This window comes from Hypomesus transpacificus, unplaced genomic scaffold, assembly GCF_021917145.1.
Source record: "Hypomesus transpacificus isolate Combined female unplaced genomic scaffold, fHypTra1 scaffold_369, whole genome shotgun sequence".
Lineage (NCBI taxonomy): Eukaryota > Metazoa > Chordata > Actinopteri > Osmeriformes > Osmeridae > Hypomesus > Hypomesus transpacificus.
Genome location: NW_025813892.1, coordinates 60092 through 77271, shown reverse-complemented (window position 1 = coordinate 77271; position 17180 = coordinate 60092). Strand labels below are relative to the sequence as shown.

The 17180-nt window shown below is 50.4% G+C and overlaps 2 protein-coding genes across 2 annotated transcripts; one reads left to right on the top strand and one right to left on the bottom strand.

Annotated features, from left to right (window-relative positions):
* The first annotated feature begins 1567 nt into the window (after positions 1 to 1567).
* Positions 1568 to 3624, top strand: trir (telomerase RNA component interacting RNase). The gene is made up of 3 exons (XM_047016423.1): positions 1568 to 2369; positions 2785 to 2862; positions 3063 to 3624. Exons 1-3 carry the CDS (start codon positions 2112 to 2114, stop codon positions 3165 to 3167), a joined length of 441 nt encoding a protein of 146 aa, XP_046872379.1. The 5' UTR covers positions 1568 to 2111; the 3' UTR covers positions 3168 to 3624.
* A 306-nt stretch (positions 3625 to 3930) lies between these two features.
* On the bottom strand, positions 3931 to 16997 carry LOC124464532 (ubinuclein-2-like). The gene is given in 21 exon segments (XM_047016421.1): positions 3931 to 4526; positions 4623 to 4688; positions 5132 to 5186; positions 5188 to 5322; positions 5482 to 5922; positions 6577 to 6756; positions 6758 to 6853; positions 7036 to 7078; positions 7189 to 7239; positions 9003 to 9146; positions 10536 to 10646; positions 11547 to 11653; positions 11825 to 11954; positions 12061 to 12131; positions 12269 to 12335; positions 12337 to 12774; positions 12865 to 12965; positions 13659 to 13802; positions 14112 to 14213; positions 14408 to 14536; positions 16297 to 16997. Coding segments are annotated over 21 exon segments (2964 nt in total). The 5' UTR covers positions 16609 to 16997; the 3' UTR covers positions 3931 to 4485.
* Positions 16998 to 17180: the final 183 nt, after the last annotated feature.

The window sequence follows — 17180 nt, the reverse complement described above, 5'->3', positions numbered from 1 at the left end:
CTGGACATGCAGACCTTGTGTTTTGTGCGTGAGAACGTTTTTCAATGTATGAACTACCTTACTTTTTAGTTTTATCAGGATGTAGCTGAGGGGCGGAGCTCACCTAGAAGGAACGTCTCAATTTTGTGGTTATCGTTGTTTTATTTTTGTTTCTTATTTGTCTGTTAACTCTTCCTGTGAGCAGTGACATCGAGGGACCTGATCCCCACACAAGCTGACGGCTCAGTCAAACAATCAATTTTTTAAATTTAAAGTAATCTTTCTACATATTTTTAATTATTTATAAATAAATCCAGACTGATTAGTCAGCTTCTCCCCTTGTTTCACCCTAACTGGATTTATCGGTGGTGGGAATGTGAGTGTTTCTGATGCTAGTTTGGCTCCTCTATAAACGTACAGAAGCATCATGAATCTGATCTGTAGCTATGTGCATCCAGGCTGTTCCTGGTGTTCTACTGTGAAGGAGGAGGAAGCACCTTATTAGGAACACTGAACTGCTGCCCTCATGACGTCGTGCCCCTCGGTCCGTGCAATGATACTGACTGGAAACCACTGCTGTGTAGGAGTGTTCACTTCTTTTGGTTTCTTTTTTGGTCGTATGATACATTTTTAATTGTGTTTATCTAATATGTCATATTTGGTGGTGTGATGTTTCTTTAATGGTGTTTCCTGAGCGTGAAATAGCAGTGCTGTGCTGTATCTGAGCAGCTGCTGTGTGACGTGTGTTTTATAAACGTGTCTGGTCTAGTCTGTTATCGTTGCCTAGAGGGTTGTTATAGCGAGGGGTTAGGACACGTGTCAGTTCTGTATACACTACAAATAATACCAATAAACTACAACAATGGGGACATTCTGCACATGTACTGAACTCTGGTTTTCCTTTTCACTTTGGTCCATCAGTTAAGAATCATTTCATACATTTATAAAATACACTGAATGAAGATGGACTATTATTTCAGATACTACTAGTAAGCTATTACGTGCTAGTAGTAGTAAAATGATTTGGTTTTGAAGCATGAGTTAACTGTTTTGAGTGAGATATGACCTTTTGGTGATCTATGTAGTTGTGCTGAACCATATAGGCTATTTTGCTAAATGCACGTGGAGCTTTGAGAATGTAATTTCTGTTTCAAGAATTGAGCCAAAGCAATGGAGAAAAACTGTAATATGAGTCCAACGTATTATACTAGGTATATTACATCAAGCTCAAAAAAATGTTTGCGCTCAACTTATTGCGAAAAAAAATTGGCTTGGCTCGCATTAACTATTGATGTCCCTACCAAAGCTGATATCAAACTTATGTCCCTGAACTGTAGGCCTACGTATAATAAGTAGAGCTTTATGTCTTTGTTCCTTTCAATGTTCAGTTGCTCAACCTCCAAGCGGAGAGAGAGCAGCAGAAGATCGTTTGAGTTCCGTGGAGCGAACAGCTCCGCAGAGTAATATAATAGCGACTTTAATTATATTTCATAGATTCTGAAGCAGCGGCGGCAATGATTTGGCGCTATAAATTAAATGAGGAAACACTGATGCAGTTCCTCTCCAAACCACAACGAGGCAGCGCCGCTACGCGCCCTACTTGGACATGGAAAGAATCCAAGATGGCCGACGAAGAGTGAAAACAGAAGTTGTTCAGCATTTGGACAATTAATCCGCTGGTCTATTCAATACCATCGCGTGTTATAGGAAAGTAATCATACTCAAAATTAAGATATACATTTGTCGTCAAATTCTTTGATTAAATTGGGTATTGGTTCATATCTGGCGTCCTTACAGCAGCGTTGAGAAAGCTAGCTAGCTACGGACTACCGCGTCACGTCAGCAGCCTGCTTTGTGTTTTGCATTACTGGCTAGCTGTACGTTAGCTAGCCCGCCAGTCTACGAAGGGTATCGTATCTAAAATATATTTATGGATTTTAAAGAACTGTTCCTCAATCGGTTATCCTCGCACTAATTTCGTGACTTATAGCTAGCTACCGATTTAACAAAAATACGTATTTGCGGTTGTCCAGAAAGCTAGCACTACTCTCTTTAACACGGACGTTATTGAACTAGTAGAGAGCAACTTTTGCCTCGCTTATCTGTTCGACAAGCGTCTGGACAAAGCTGCCATGGAGCCGAAGCGTGGATACAGCAAGAATGCTCACAGCAGCAGCGACTCCAGCAGCAACAGCCCGGCGTCACCGGGAGGCGGCAAGACAGCCACAGCGAACGCGTTTGCCAACGACGGCAGCTTCATGGAGATGTTCAAGAAGAAGATGGAGGAGGAGCGGAGGAAAAAACAACTCGAGCCGGGATGCAGCGACAAAAGCAGCGCCGAGGAGGGCCAGTCGACCCCGGAAAAGAAGCCGCCTCCCCTGACCAGCTTTGTAAGGGGCCGCTGCCCGAGACCAGATAGCTGTAGCCTGCTCCGCGTGTGTAGCCAGACAGCCTATGCGCTGTAATCTGTCTTTACTCCGCTTTGCACACAGTTCAGGCATGAGATTGAATATGTCTTGTCTGCTGATAGTGTTCAGAGTGCACAGTAGTCAAGCTCCCACGGCACCTGACTGGTCTCTTCTGGAGAGAGAGGTGCTCTTCAGCCACCATGGCAACCATACCCACCAAGTGGTAGTTACTCAAGCTGTCCTGATAGTCTGGTGTAGACTTCCTGGAGCTAGACTCAGTGCTGTGGTACAGAGACTCAGGTCTGGGGTGTAGACTCAGGTCTGTGGTACAGAGACTCAGGTCTGTGGTGTAGACTCCCTGGTGAGCAGCTTGTGTAACCCTGTCAGTCTTCTCCAGGTGGGAAAGCGGCGCGGCGGTGCCAAGCTGGCCCTCAAGACTGGCATGGTCGCCAAGAAGCAGAAGCTGGATTCTAAGGTTTGACTGATCAGTTGTTGGGTCTAACTGCTGTCTTCATATCTACAGTCATCGTCTAACCTCTGCCCTCTCTTCTTTTAACACCCTTTTATGTCCCCATCTCTTCTTCCCTATCTCTCTCCTCCTGTCTCTCTCCTCCTGTCTCTCTCCTCCTGTCTCTCCTCCTGTGTCTCTCCTGTCTCTTTCCTTGTCTCTCACAGGAGTCGGGGAAGTCAGACGCCTGGTCGATGTACATGGCTGAGGTGAAAAAGTACAAAGCCCACCAGTGTGGCGATGATGACAAGACCAGGCCACTGGTCAAATAGACGCACGGCGGCAGCCATGTTGGTGAGGTCACCTGACCTCCCCTGGACTACCGGGCTGGCAGCTGCGTCTTAGTAAACGTCTGTCTTCATGTTTTACCTCGGAGGTTTTTGTTTATACCTTTTTATTTGGTTCTAATGTTTGTCTTCAGCTCCGAGGGCAGATCAACAGCGACTAGATAAAGACATTTAGGGGTGTGTCGTCTGAGCTGGTCGGTCTAGCCCCAGAGTTGCTCTCTAGTGATGTTGTTCCTGACTCCCTGATCACAAAGACGTTAACACTGCCGAACGTGGAGTCTGACCGAGGTTTGACCCCTGACCCCTCCTCAACGTCGACTTCCTGTCAGCCGTGACAGAGGGCTGGTGGAGGCTCTGTCCCAGAGGACGCTGTCTGGGATGGAGTGGCTAGCTGGGGTTGTGTCTGGGGAGGGAACCTGTTCAATAAACATGTTTTGATGAACCTGGTTGTCCTGACTTCAGAGGGAGAAGGGGAATGTTGTCGTTTGGTTTCTGTGGCTTCATTACCAGCTAGACATGAAGTGTCTCAAATGGAACTGATGTGAGATCCAGTACCTTTTTATGTATTTAATACTTATTTTATTATGAATAGTAAAGCCTGCTTGATAGTAGTTTTTATTATGAATAGTAAAGCCTACTTGATAGTAGTTATAACTTAAGTAGTGAATGACTGATTTGAAGTTGAGTGGCGGAAACTGGTAGATTTCCCCAGACAGACAGGAGATCTAGACAGACCACATTCACCATAAACAGTTATCAGTTTAATTTCATTTAATGGTTCCATTTTTGTACAAAAAAGGAAAAGGTGAAAAGTTCAAGTACAAAGACAAATGTACAGCATGGGTTAAAGAATGACCAGCACCATGGTGACAGATGGGACCAGCGGAGGAGGAGACACACACACACACACACACACAGCAAACTGACCTGTACAGGTACACACACACACACAGCAAACTGACCTGTACAGGGACACACACACACAGCAAACTGACCTGTACAGGTACACACACAGACACACACACTCTGTCATGAGTGAAGGCAGTTGTTTCCAGACATCCATAAATATTCTCCTCCAGTCCACAGTGACAGGTCTGCCTTGTAAACATCGACAAAAACAGCATTTCTGTCATTGAGCTGTTAAAAAAACTATGAAATTCTTGTAATTAAAAAATTACAGTAAAAAATCCAGTTACTGACATCACAAGATGCAAGTCCCATCCTGTGGTTGGTCAATTAATCTGTCACTCAAAGTCATCGTAGTTCCTGATTTGTCATGGCAGCTGTCATATAGTGGGCGGGTTCAGAGGGACTTCCTGTCTCCTCCCTGGCTCTGATTGACATCTGGAGGAGAGACAAGAGCGTCAGTCTACAGTGATCCCAACACGGCAGCATCTGTCAGCCCAGACACCACAGCACACAGACAGATCCCCAGGTTACCTGAGAAAGCGAACTGCAAGTGAGGAGGCACAACCTGAGACCCAGACTGGAGACTCTTATAGAGATCTGAGGAGAGGAGGGAGGGGAGAGGGGGAAGAGAGGAGGGAGGATCAGAGAAGAAGTGGAAGGGAGGGTGAGAGGAAATAGGAGCAGAGAGGAGGAGGGAGAGAGAGAGGAGGACCAAGGGAGGAATGAACCAAAGAACACACAGGAGCACGTCAGACGATGGGAAGAAGCTTCACACACAGCAGCACAACAACTCTACATGGACCACACAACACACACACACACACACAACAAGACCGACCTGGTCCTGTTCACTACTGTTGGAGTACGACTACTCTCTTATAAAATACATGATTTCACGTCAGGTTCTTATAAGGCTCGCAAATTGAACCAGCTCTGAACCGGCTCTAGTACCAGCTCCAAACTAGCTCCTGGGTCACTTAGCTCCTGGTTAAGCAGAGCTGGGGAACAGTACGAGTCTCTCCTCCCTCTCCTCTACTCACTCTGTGTCAGGGAGAAGGCCTGGCTGGCTGCAGTGGCGGAGGGGGTGCTGGGGGGGGGCGCTGGTGACCAGGGGGGGCAGGTTCAGCAGGGAGGGGAACTGGAAGGGCAGGGGGACCAGCCCCCCCAACATGCTGAAGCCCTGGAGGAGGGAGGGGGGGGAGGCCAGGAGACTCCCCCCTGCTGAGGACACCTGGAGGAGGGAGGGAGGGGGAGACAAAGGATGTAGGAGAGAGAGAGGAGGGGGGGAGGGAGGGAAGGAAGGAGGAGGGAGAGAGGAACATGTACAACATCAGATCATCCAGAATTATGTTCTAACTAAAACACCTGAATATGTCCCCCACCCTCATACCTGCGGTAACTGAGAAGAGACTGATGATGAGGAGACAGACGTCATTGGCTTAGCCCCCTGAGTAGTCCCGCCCACTGACCGCTGTACCTGATTGGCCAAGGACACACCGGGGGAGGAGCCTGATCCTGGATGCTGCTTGCCAATTTGTGAGGAGTTAGTAAGGCTGGTGTTGGCACTGCTGCTTGTCTGAGAGGTGGACCCTGGAGCACCTGAGCAGGCGGGCCTGAACCCTGAGGGGCTCTTAGAAGAGTACTGGTGCATGCTGGGAGCAGACTGAGGCCTGGGGAGGGGGGAGGAGGGGGCGGGGCAACGGGGGGTGAGTTTGATGATGGGGGTGTTGCTGCTGTGGCTGGCCTGCATGGGAGTGATGAAGGTAGACTGCACCCCAGAGAGACGGGCGGGGGAGGGCTGGGGGAGACGGGCGGGGGAGGGCTGGGGGGAGGGCTGGGGGAGACGGGTGGGGGAGGGCTGGGGGGAGGGCTGGGGGAGACGGGCGGGGGAGGGCTGGTGGAGACGGGCGGGGGAGGGCTGGGGGAGACGGGCGGGGGAGGGCTGGGGGAGACGGGCGGGGGAGGGTTGGAGGGAGGGCTGAGGGAGACGGGCAGGGGAGGGCTGAGGGAAACGGTTGGGGACCAGAGAGGGGGAAGCGAGGGAGTGGGGGCAAGGCTGGGCGGAGCTAGAGAGGGAACTGTCCCCACTGCTAGCTCTGACGTTATTGCTGGCTTTGTGGGAGGGTACGAGGGGGGGCCTGGCGGGGGGAGAGACGAGGGGGGAGGAGGTGGGGGGAGGGCGGGGTTTGGGGGGGGAGACGGAGACGAGGGGGTGGGTTTTCCCCAGGGTGGTGACAGAGGGTCTCTGGGTTAGCACCGATGCTCTGTTAGCCACAGACAACACTGCTCCTCCTGTTAGCCCTCCTCTCGCTCCTCCTGCTGCTACTCCTGTTAGCCCCCCTCTCGCTCCTCCTGCTGCTCCTCCCGTTAGCCCTCCTCCTCTTCCTCCTGTTACTCCTCCTCTTCCTCCCATTACTCCTCCTCTTCCTCCCTTACCCAACCCTGTCCCAGAGGACAGGAGGGAGGAGACAGAGGGAGGCCTGGAGAGAGAAGGAGAGGAGGGGGAGGAGACGTAGTGATGATGTGGCTGCAGGAGGGGGGAGGAGGAAGAGGAGGCCAGAAGTGAGGGGGCCCCCGAGGGGGGGCTGTCCCCCTGGACCAGGCCCTTGGCAGCGCTGCTGAGCAGTGCCAGAGCCTGGGAGATGGAGTCCAGGGAGGGGGGGCACCAGGTCCTCATCCACACAGATGGGCTCCGATGGGGACTGGGGGACCCGTCGAGGGGGACCGGACACGGCCTGGGGCCTCTGGACGAACACGCCCTCCTGGGGAGAGAGGAGCAGGGGGTTTAGAGAGGAGGCAGAGAGGAGCAGAGAGAGGAGCAGGGGGGTATAGAGGAGGCAGAGAGGAGCAGGGGGGTTAGAGAGGAGGCAGAGAGGAGCAGGGGGGTAGAGAGGAGGCAGAGAGGAGCAGGGGAGTAGAGAGGAGGCAGAGAGGAGAGTCTCACCTTGGGTTTGGCTTTGGGGGTGGGGACCATCTTCTTCTTGACTCTAATTGGATAGAAAACAGGAAGCACATGAACAGTGATGTACACTCAAAAGAGCCAATCAGAGCATTGCTCCACAGCTAATGTAAAATGTTTTGATTGGTCAGAACTTACACATTTCCTGTCACGTGACCATGGACCATGATGCTCTCCTTGAACAGCATTCTGAGGAAAACACACATGCTGCATAACTACACAGTATACACACACATGCTGCATAACTACACAGTATACACAGATATACTGCATAACTACACAGTATACACAGATATACTACATAACTACACAGTATACACAGATATACTACATAACTACACAGTATACACAGATATACTACATAACTACACAGTATACACAGATATACTACATAACTACACAGTATACACAGATATACTGCATAACTACACAGTATACACAGATATACTGCATAACTACACAGTATACACAGATATACTACATAACTACACAGTATTCACAGATATACTACATAACTACACAGTATTCACAGATATACTGCATAACTACACAGTATTCACAGATATACTGCATAACTACACAGTATACACAGATATACTACATAACTACACAGTATTCACAGATATACTACATAACTACACAGTATACACAGATACACTACACAGTATACACAGATATACTACATAACTACACAGTATACACAGATACACTACACAGTATACACAGATATACTGCAAAACTACACAGTATACACAGATACACTACACAGTATACACAGATATACTGCATAACTACACAGTATACACAGATATACTGCATAACTACACAGTATACACAGATATACTACATAACTACACAGTATTCACAGATATACTGCATAACTACACAGTATACACAGATATACTACATAACTACACAGTATACACAGATACACTACACAGTATACACAGATATACTACATAACTACACAGTATACACAGATATACTGCAAAACTACACAGTATACACAGATACACTACACAGTATACACAGATATACTGCATAACTACACAGTATACACAGATATACTGCATAACTAAACAGTATACACAGATATACTGCATAACTACACAGTATTCACAGATATACTACATAACTACACAGTATACACAGATATACTACATAACTACACAGTATTCACAGATATACTACATAACTACACAGTATTCACAGATATACTGCATAACTACACAGTATACACAGATATACTACATAACTACACAGTATTCACAGATATACTGCATAACTACACAGTATACACAGATATACTGCATAACTACACAGTATACACAGATATACTACATAACTACACAGTATTCACAGATATACTGCATAACTACACAGTATACACAGATATACTACATAACTACACAGTATACACAGATATACTACATAACTACACAGTATACACAGATATACTACATAACTACACAGTATACACAGATACACTACACAGTATACACAGATATACTACATAACTACACAGTATACACAGATACACTACACAGTATACACAGATATACTGCAAAACTACACAGTATACACAGATACACTACACAGTATACACAGATGTACTGCATAACTACACAGTATACACAGATATACTACATAACTACACAGTATTCACAGATATACTGCATAACTACACAGTATACACAGATATACTACATAACTACACAGTATACACAGATATACTACACAGTATACACAGATATACTACATAACTACACAGTATACACAGATACACTACACAGTATACACAGATATACTGCATAACTACACAGTATACACAGATATACTGCATAACTAAACAGTATACACAGATACACTACACAGTATACACAGATACACTACACAGTATACACACACACTTACTACAATCTCCCTCCCCTCCCTCCCCCCCACCCCCTCACCTGGCCTGCATCCATCCCTTGGGCCAGAGGGGCTTGACCTCTGTCTCCATGAAGGCTTTGAGGTAGTCCTCCAGGGACACAGAGCTCTGAGCCTCCAGCTCATAGCAGCCCAGCTTCACCTGCACCAGCGTGCCCAGCAGGGTCCTGGGGGGATCAACATCACTGTGAAACATCACTGGACACTTCCTGTCTCACCTGGACACTTCCTGTCTCACATGGACACTTCCTGTCTCACCTGGACACTTCCTGTCTCACATGGACACTTCCTGTCTCACCTGGACACTTCCTGTCTCACCTGGACACTTCCTATCTCACATGGACACTTCCTGTCTCACATGGACACTTCCTGTCTCACCTGGACACTTCCTGTCTCACATGGACACTTCCTGTCTCACCTGGACACTTCCTGTCTCACATGGACACTTCCTGTCTCACATGGACACTTCCTGTCTCACATGGTTACTTCCTGTCTCACATGGACACTTCCTGTCTCACATGGACACTTCCTGTCTTACCTGGCCACTTCCTGTCTCACATGGACACTTCCTGTCTCACATGGACACTTCCTGTCTTACCTGGCCACTTCCTGTCTCACCTGGCCGCTTCCTGTCTCACCTGGACACTTCCTGTCTCACATGGTTACTTCCTGTCTTACCTGGCCACTTCCTGTCTTACCAAGCCCCCACCCCTCGCCCCTCGGCTTGAAGCAACGGCCCCGGTGGATGTGGGTGGTATTGCATGTACGGTTAGGTTTCCGACTCTTCCGGTCGTTTTTATTCTATTAACTCCATTCAACATTTACAAAACTATCTCCCCCAATATTTTTTGTTTGATTTTCGAACCTGGCTCATACTACTAGCTTTTTCATAAAATAATTTTTCCCGATTTTTGCTAAGTTTGAAACCAATCCAAAATGGGTAAACTAGCAACCCATTTATTTGCTTAGTCAATGAAAGTTTCCTGCAAATGTGCTGGCGGATACTAACAGGGCACGAGCACAAAAGTTCACATTGGCCGATAGCCGATTTACATGAGCTCTCGGAGCTAGGGAAAAAAAGAGCCACTGTTTAAAGTTAGACAGGAAGACACGGAAGTGGAAAGATGACCGCGTCCAGTCTCGCGATCTCGCTTGCCTCACTGCGCCACTGAGCACTTTTCATAGAAATGAATGGGGACGCCATCTTGGAAGACAAAAGTAGCTTACTCTAGTTATATTAACTCTTTGAGTCTTACCTAGCCACTTCCTGTCTCACCTGGCCACTTCCTGTCTCACCTGGCCACTTCCTGTCTCACATGGTTACTTCCTGTCTCACCTGGCCACTTCCTGTCTCACCTGGCCACTTCCTGACCTGCATGGTTACTTCCTGTCTCACCTGGACATTTCCTGTCTCACCTGAATAATAATTGTCTCACATGTTTACTTCCTATCTCACCTGGCCACCTCCTGTCTCACCTGGCCACTTCCTGTCTCACCTGGATACTTCCTGTCTCACCTGGACACTTCCTGTCTCACATGGTTACTTCGTGCCTCACCTGAGCTTGTCGTCCCAGACAAACTTCTTGCGAGGTCCCATCACCCTCTTCCCTGGCTTGTCCTCATCCTCCTCCTCAGATCCCTGCTTCTCCCCCTCCTCCGACTGCTGCCTGGCAACACAAGAACACTGTCATTGACCCCCCAATGGCGGAATCAACTCCCCACCTCCATCAGAGACACTGACCGTCTCCCCACCTTCAAGAAAAGGCTCAAGACGCACTTGTTCCGGGAGTACAACAGTACTTAGGAATGCTTGGCTGGACCTGATGTTAGTTTCCTCCAGGATCACAATGACTCTTATTGAGTGACTTGTTGCTCTTGTAGGTTAGTTATAACGAAGTTGACTGTTGTACTCGCTGTGAAATATTTTACTGTTGATTGTTCTTCTACAGGTACAGTCCTGCACTTTTTGTGGTTCATGTTATTTTAATTTGTAACTTGTATAACTGCATGCTCTTATGGGTCTTCCCTTTTGGCACTTGTTTAGTTTTTTCACAATGTATGCTTCATGTTTTGGCTGCTTGCAATGTTTGGGACTACCTCGTTGTTTATGATCAGTGACCTATGCTCTGTTGTAAAGCTCTCTCTTGGAAGTCATTTTGGATAAAAGCGTCTGCTAAATGCATACATGCAAATGTCATCCCCTGGGACACTCGGGAGAGAGGGATGAGGAGGAGGGAGGAGGAGAGGAGCAGGATGAGGAGGAGAGGAAGTTGAGAGGGAGGAAGAGGAGTAGAGGAGCAGAGAGAGGAGGTTGAGAGGAAGGAGGAGAGAAGGTTGAGAGGAAGGAGGAGAGGAGGTTGAGAGGAAGGAGGAGAGAAGGTTGAGAGGAAGGAGGAGAGGAGGTTGAGAGGAAGGAGGAGAGAAGGTTGAGAGGAAGGAGGAGAGGAGGTTGAGAAGAAGGAGGAGAGAAGGTTGAGAGGAAGGAGGAGAGGAGGTTGAGAGGAAGGAGGAGAGGAGGTTGAGAGGAAGGAGGACAAGACATGGAGGACGAGGAAGAGTGTGCTTACTTGGCCACCTTGGCGATGCAGTCCATATTGTACCTGGCGATCTGCTCAGGCATCACACTGCACACAGCCAGCTTCAGCTTCAACAGGGGAGCACGCAGACGGTCATCCTGCACACAGACACAGACACACACACGGCTAACTGCAGGATCAACACAGGATCAGGATCATGCTGAACTCTCTCCCCCTCCCCCTCCCCCTCCCCCTCCCCCCCTCCCCCTCCCCCTCCCCCCCTCCCCCTCTCCCTCCCCCTCCCTCAACACAGACCTCCAGACACACACCTGGATGTTGAGGCTGAGCTTCTTCAGTCGTTTGAGCAGAGCCTCCTTGTTGCAGGGAACAAAGGCCTCCAGGTGTGAGTAGACCGCCGCCCTGACCCCTGCTGGCTGCTCCTGCACCTGCAGCTCAATACTGCGCGCACACACACACATTACAGAATGTGTTTAGAAAGTATGTTAGTGTGTGTGTGTGTGTGTGTATACACGTGTGTGCCTCTGTGTGTGAGGGAGACACTCACTCTAACAGGATGTTATTCATGTCCAGGGTGAAGAACTTCTTCCTGCCCTCCTGGTCAAACTGGCGGCTGGCCTGGAGGAGGAGACATTATCAACCAGGAGAACAGACAGACAGGCGGGCAGGCAGGCAGGCAGACACACAGACAAGCAGGCAGGCAAAACAGACAGGCAGACAGACAGACAGGCAGACAGACAGACAGGCAGACATACCACTCTCAGGTCCTCAATGCGCTTGCTGAGGGGAGCAGGCAGGCCATCCGGCAGGGGGGGGGGGGGGGGAGACACCCCCCTGGGTTCTAACCCCCCCCATCCCTCCTCCCTGTACCCTCCCCCCTCCCAACCCTCCCCTCTGGGTGCCGTTCTCCCCGTGGGCGGGGCTGCTGGCGGTGGGGGAGGAGTCTAATAGGGAGAAGTCCAGATCTCCCATCATATTCTGCAGCATCTCGTTGTGGTTGGCCGAGCCCAGCAGCGACATCACAGCGGGGTCGGAGGTCAGGTCGTCCATGGCGATGTTGTTGCCGGGGGGCCTGGCATGGGCGGTGTTGGGGAGGGGGGCTGGGGCGCGGGGGGGGGCCCGGGGGGGCCCGGGGGGGCGTCTCCTCATCTGGTCCTTCTCCCTGGAGAAGCGTCTCAACATGGCCGCCAGGTTTAGACTGTCCTTCATCAGCTTCTTACGTTTCTTTTTCTCTGGTCGGTGCATGCCCAGGACAGGAACCCTTGAGGACCCCACCACACAGGAAGTGATGTCACCATGAGCCTCTCCTCATGTCAGAGGAGGGAGTGGAGAGTGTGTGTGTTCAGCTCACCCTCCCCGTTTAGGAAGCCTGTTCTTCTTCTTCTCCTCCACAGCTCCATCCTGCTTCCTCCTCCTCTTCTTCATCCCTCGTTCTTCACCCTCCTTCAGCTTCTACACACAAACACACACACACGTACACACACAGGAGATTCTACTACTCAGGTTGTGCAACACACACCTCGTACCTTGCAGCAGGACCTACATACCACGTCTGACTGTCTGAGGAGCACGTTAATGTAATAGTCTAATTGCTAATGTAATATTGCACATATGTTCGTCCTATTTGCCCTAAAGAAATAAAGTTAGGCTACTTAAAAGACACCTTACACTCATAAAGTATGTTCAAAATTGCATAAATGCTGCCAATTAATAATTGACTAAACAACTTATTATGGTCAGTAGCCTAGCCTATCGATTAAGGGGGCACTGGGAAGCATGTACACTGTCTGCTTCATTTGATCTTGATAGGCTAAGCATTCTGTAGCTAATTATAACAACATAGCCACTACTTATTAAACTACTTGAGCATAATAATGCACATAAAATACAAAATGTGAGCAAGAGCAGAAATCGCTATCCAATCGACATGTGTAATTTCGCTAGCAAGGGAAGGATACAAACAACGAAAATCACCAGTGAAGCGCGTGTCCGTGCTATTCTCTGACATGCACTCTAACAATCACTGCTGATAGACGGCCTAAAACATTTTCTACAGCTCTACTTCTGATACTGTGGCGGCAGAAATGTAGCCGTGGCAGGCCGCCACAGCAAAATCAACATAGCGGAAACAGTGGTATGTCCCACCTTGAAGCAGCCCCCCTCCATGCCCCCCTCCATGCCCCCCTCGTCCCCGTCTGAGTCGGAGGCGGGTCTGAACTGCAGCGTGCCGGTGTTGATGTAGAAGCCTCCCAGCTTGGTGCTCAAGGAGGCTGGAACCAGCTCATCATACTGACCACACACACACACAGGTACACACACACAGGTACACACACACACACACACACACACAGGTACACACACACACACACACACACAGGTTAGACAGGCTGGAACCAGCTCATCATACTGAACACACACACAGGTTAGACAGGCTGGCAGAAATACAGACATACAAAAAGCAGGCAGATAGAGACAGGCAAACAGACAGAGACAGATAGACAGAGACATAGAGAGACATAGAGAGACATAGAGAGACATACAGAGAGAGAGAGAGAGCGAGAGAGAGGAGACAAGCAGACAGGCAGGAGGTGTCCTCACAGGTTCAGAGTTGTCTATGAAGGGGTCCGTGTCGTCGTATCCGTCGCCGATGTCAATAAGATCCTGCATGCGGTCCCTCCTCTTCCTCTTACCCACGCTGGCCTGGGGGCCACAGGAGCACACACACATTGAGTACACACACACACACTGGGAACACGCGCGCACACACGCACACACTGGGAACACGCGCGCACACACACACACACAGACTGCCCTGGGGGCCACAGGAACACAGGTGTCACACACGCACGCACACACACATACACACACACACACACACGTGCTGGGGGGCTTACGTATTTGCTCTCAAACTTCTTGGCAAGAGCTTCTACTTCCTGTCTCTCCTTCTCATCATCAGCGAAGGGGTCGCCGGGGTCAAGGGGCGGGGCCAGGCCTCTGGAAGGTCCTGAGGAAGGCTTCCTCACCTACAAGAGCATGGGGGGGGGGGGGGGGGGGGTGAGGGAGACAGGACAGGACAGGGGGGGGGAGAGGTGAGGGAGACAGGACAGGGGGGGGGAGGGAGAGAAGTGAGGGAGACAGGACAGGGGGGGAGAGGTGAGGGAGACAGGACAGAGAGGAGGGAGGGGAGAGGTGAGGGAGACAGGACAGGGGGGGGGGAGAGGTGAGGGAGACAGGACAGGGGGGGGGGGAGAGGTGAGGGAGACAGGACAGGGGGGGAGGGAGAGAAGTGAGGGATACAGGACAGAGAGGAGGGAGGGGAGAGGTGAGGGAGACAGGACAGGGGGGGGGGAGAGGTGAGGGAGACAGGACAGGGGGGGGGAGAGGTGAGGGAGACAGGACAGGGGGGGGGGGGGGGAGAGGTGAGGGAGACAGGACAGGGGGGGGAGGGAGAGAAGTGAGGGATACAGGACAGAGAGGAGGGGAGAGGTGGGGGAGACAGGACAGGGGGGGGGGGAGAGGTGAGGGAGACAGGACAGGGGGGGGGAGAGGTGAGGGAGACAGGACAGGGGGGGGGGAGAAGTGAGGGAGACAGGACAGGAAGGAGACGGGGGAGAAGTGAGGGAGACAGGACAGGAGGGAGGGAGGGAGGACAGGGGGAGAGGTGAGGGAGACAGGACAGAGAGGAGACGGGAGAGAAGTGAGGGAGACCGGACAGGAGGGAGACGGGGAGAAGTGAGGGAGACAGGACAGGAGACGGGAAAGAAGTGAGGGATACAGGACAGGAGGGAGACGGGGGAGAAGTGGGGGAGACAGGACAGGAGGGAGACGGGAGAGAAGTGAGGGATACAGGACAGGAGGGAGACGGGGGAGAAGTGAGGGAGACAGGACAGGAGGGAGACGGGAGAGAAGTGAGGGATACAGGACAGGAGGGAGACGGGGGAGAAGTGAGGGAGACAGGACAGGAGGGAGACGGGAGAGAAGTGAGGGATACAGGACAGGAGGGAGACGGGGGAGAAGTGAGGGAGACCGGACAGGAGGGAGACGGGAGAGAAGTGAGGGATACAGGACAGGAGGGAGACAGGGGAGAAGTGAGGGAGACCGGACAGGAAGGAGACGGGGGAGAAGTGAGGGAGACAGGACAGGAGGGAGACGGGGGAGAAGTGAGGGAGACCGGACAGGAAGGAGACGGGGGAGAAGTGAGGGAGACCGGACAGGAGGGAGACGGGGGAGAAGTGAGGGAGACCGGACAGGGGGAGGGAGGGAGGACAGGGGGAGAGGTGAAGGAGACAGGACAGGGGGGAGGGAGGGAGGACAGGGGGAGAGGGAGGACAGGTGAGGGCATGAGAGATGATAGGATACATATGCTACATTCTGTAACCTGCCAGAACCTTGTGCTATGCTTACCTCAGAAACACAACTACAGAAAACAGCAAGGAGCTGCATATACAGAATGGTCACAAGGCGATTAAACGGTTCTTTAAAAATGAATTGGCATTTATAGGTAGGAAAACAAAACGTCTGAAAATAAATGTTTATCTACTTCAACAAGTCATTCTGACAATACTTAGTTGTGTCTGAATTGACAAACAGTTTTGAACATCTTTAGTCATACAAGTTGTGTGTACCTTGTAACTAAGAGCGCGGTGCGAGCGTCACACAAACACTAGACCATGACAGCTGACAGAGCGCGCAGCTTCACGCGAGCCTTCCTTTCAGACAGCGCGTGATCCCGGTTCCGCTCTGACTTCAGCAGAACATCTGGCCGCTACGAACGTAACTTTACCTTCTCCTGGGGCTCGGGGGACTGGACCAGTTCGCTGTAGTTGAACTCCGCGGATCCTCTGTCGCTTGGCTCGGACAAGCTCAGGCTTAGACGCACTGTCCGTTTCGGTTCCCCAGCATCCCCGTCTCCACCTTTTACGTTACCGAAAGGACTACCGCAACCTCCTGACACGGTTGCCGTACTCCCTGCACCTCCATCTTTCCCAAAACTGACTTCGGCCTCGTCTTCCTGGCGGCGCTTCTTTGACTCCGAGGGTGGAGAGGTGCTGAAGGAGGAGATAGTGACGAACGGTACTTTTCTAGGCTCGGCCATTCGGCCTAGATCCCGCCCTGCTCCCGAGTACAAAAGCACAAGAGGGCGAGACTGACTTAAAATTTAGACGTTCCGACAACTAGCTAGCTAGTCTGCTAGCTCTATAAAATTAGCTTCTGGCGGTTAGTAAAATTACTTTCAAAGCCTCTCCGGTGTAACAGTCAAACGGGTGGTGTGTCTTGCAACTCCAGGGCTATCTACCGGGATTTAAATCACCAGGAAACCTAGTTTTAGTTGTTTCCATGAAACTGTTCGATAGCTACCGCAAGGAGGCATCCGTAGTAGCCATCTTGATCATTATTATCATTATTCAGAAACTGGGCGTGCGTACAACAAGAAAGCGGATACGGAGAGGAATGGGAACAGTCCCTGGCCAATCACAGGGCAAAAACGCTCCCAGGAACCACCCACTTCTCATTCTAGCGCGAATGTAGAAAGGGCGATTGTTCTCCAGCACGCGGGGTGTTCTGACGGGACAACTGGTCTCCCCTTGGTCTCTGTTCCTCTCTGGTTGGAGGAAATAAACACAAACATTAACAATCGTAAACTATGAACCAATAATATAAACCATC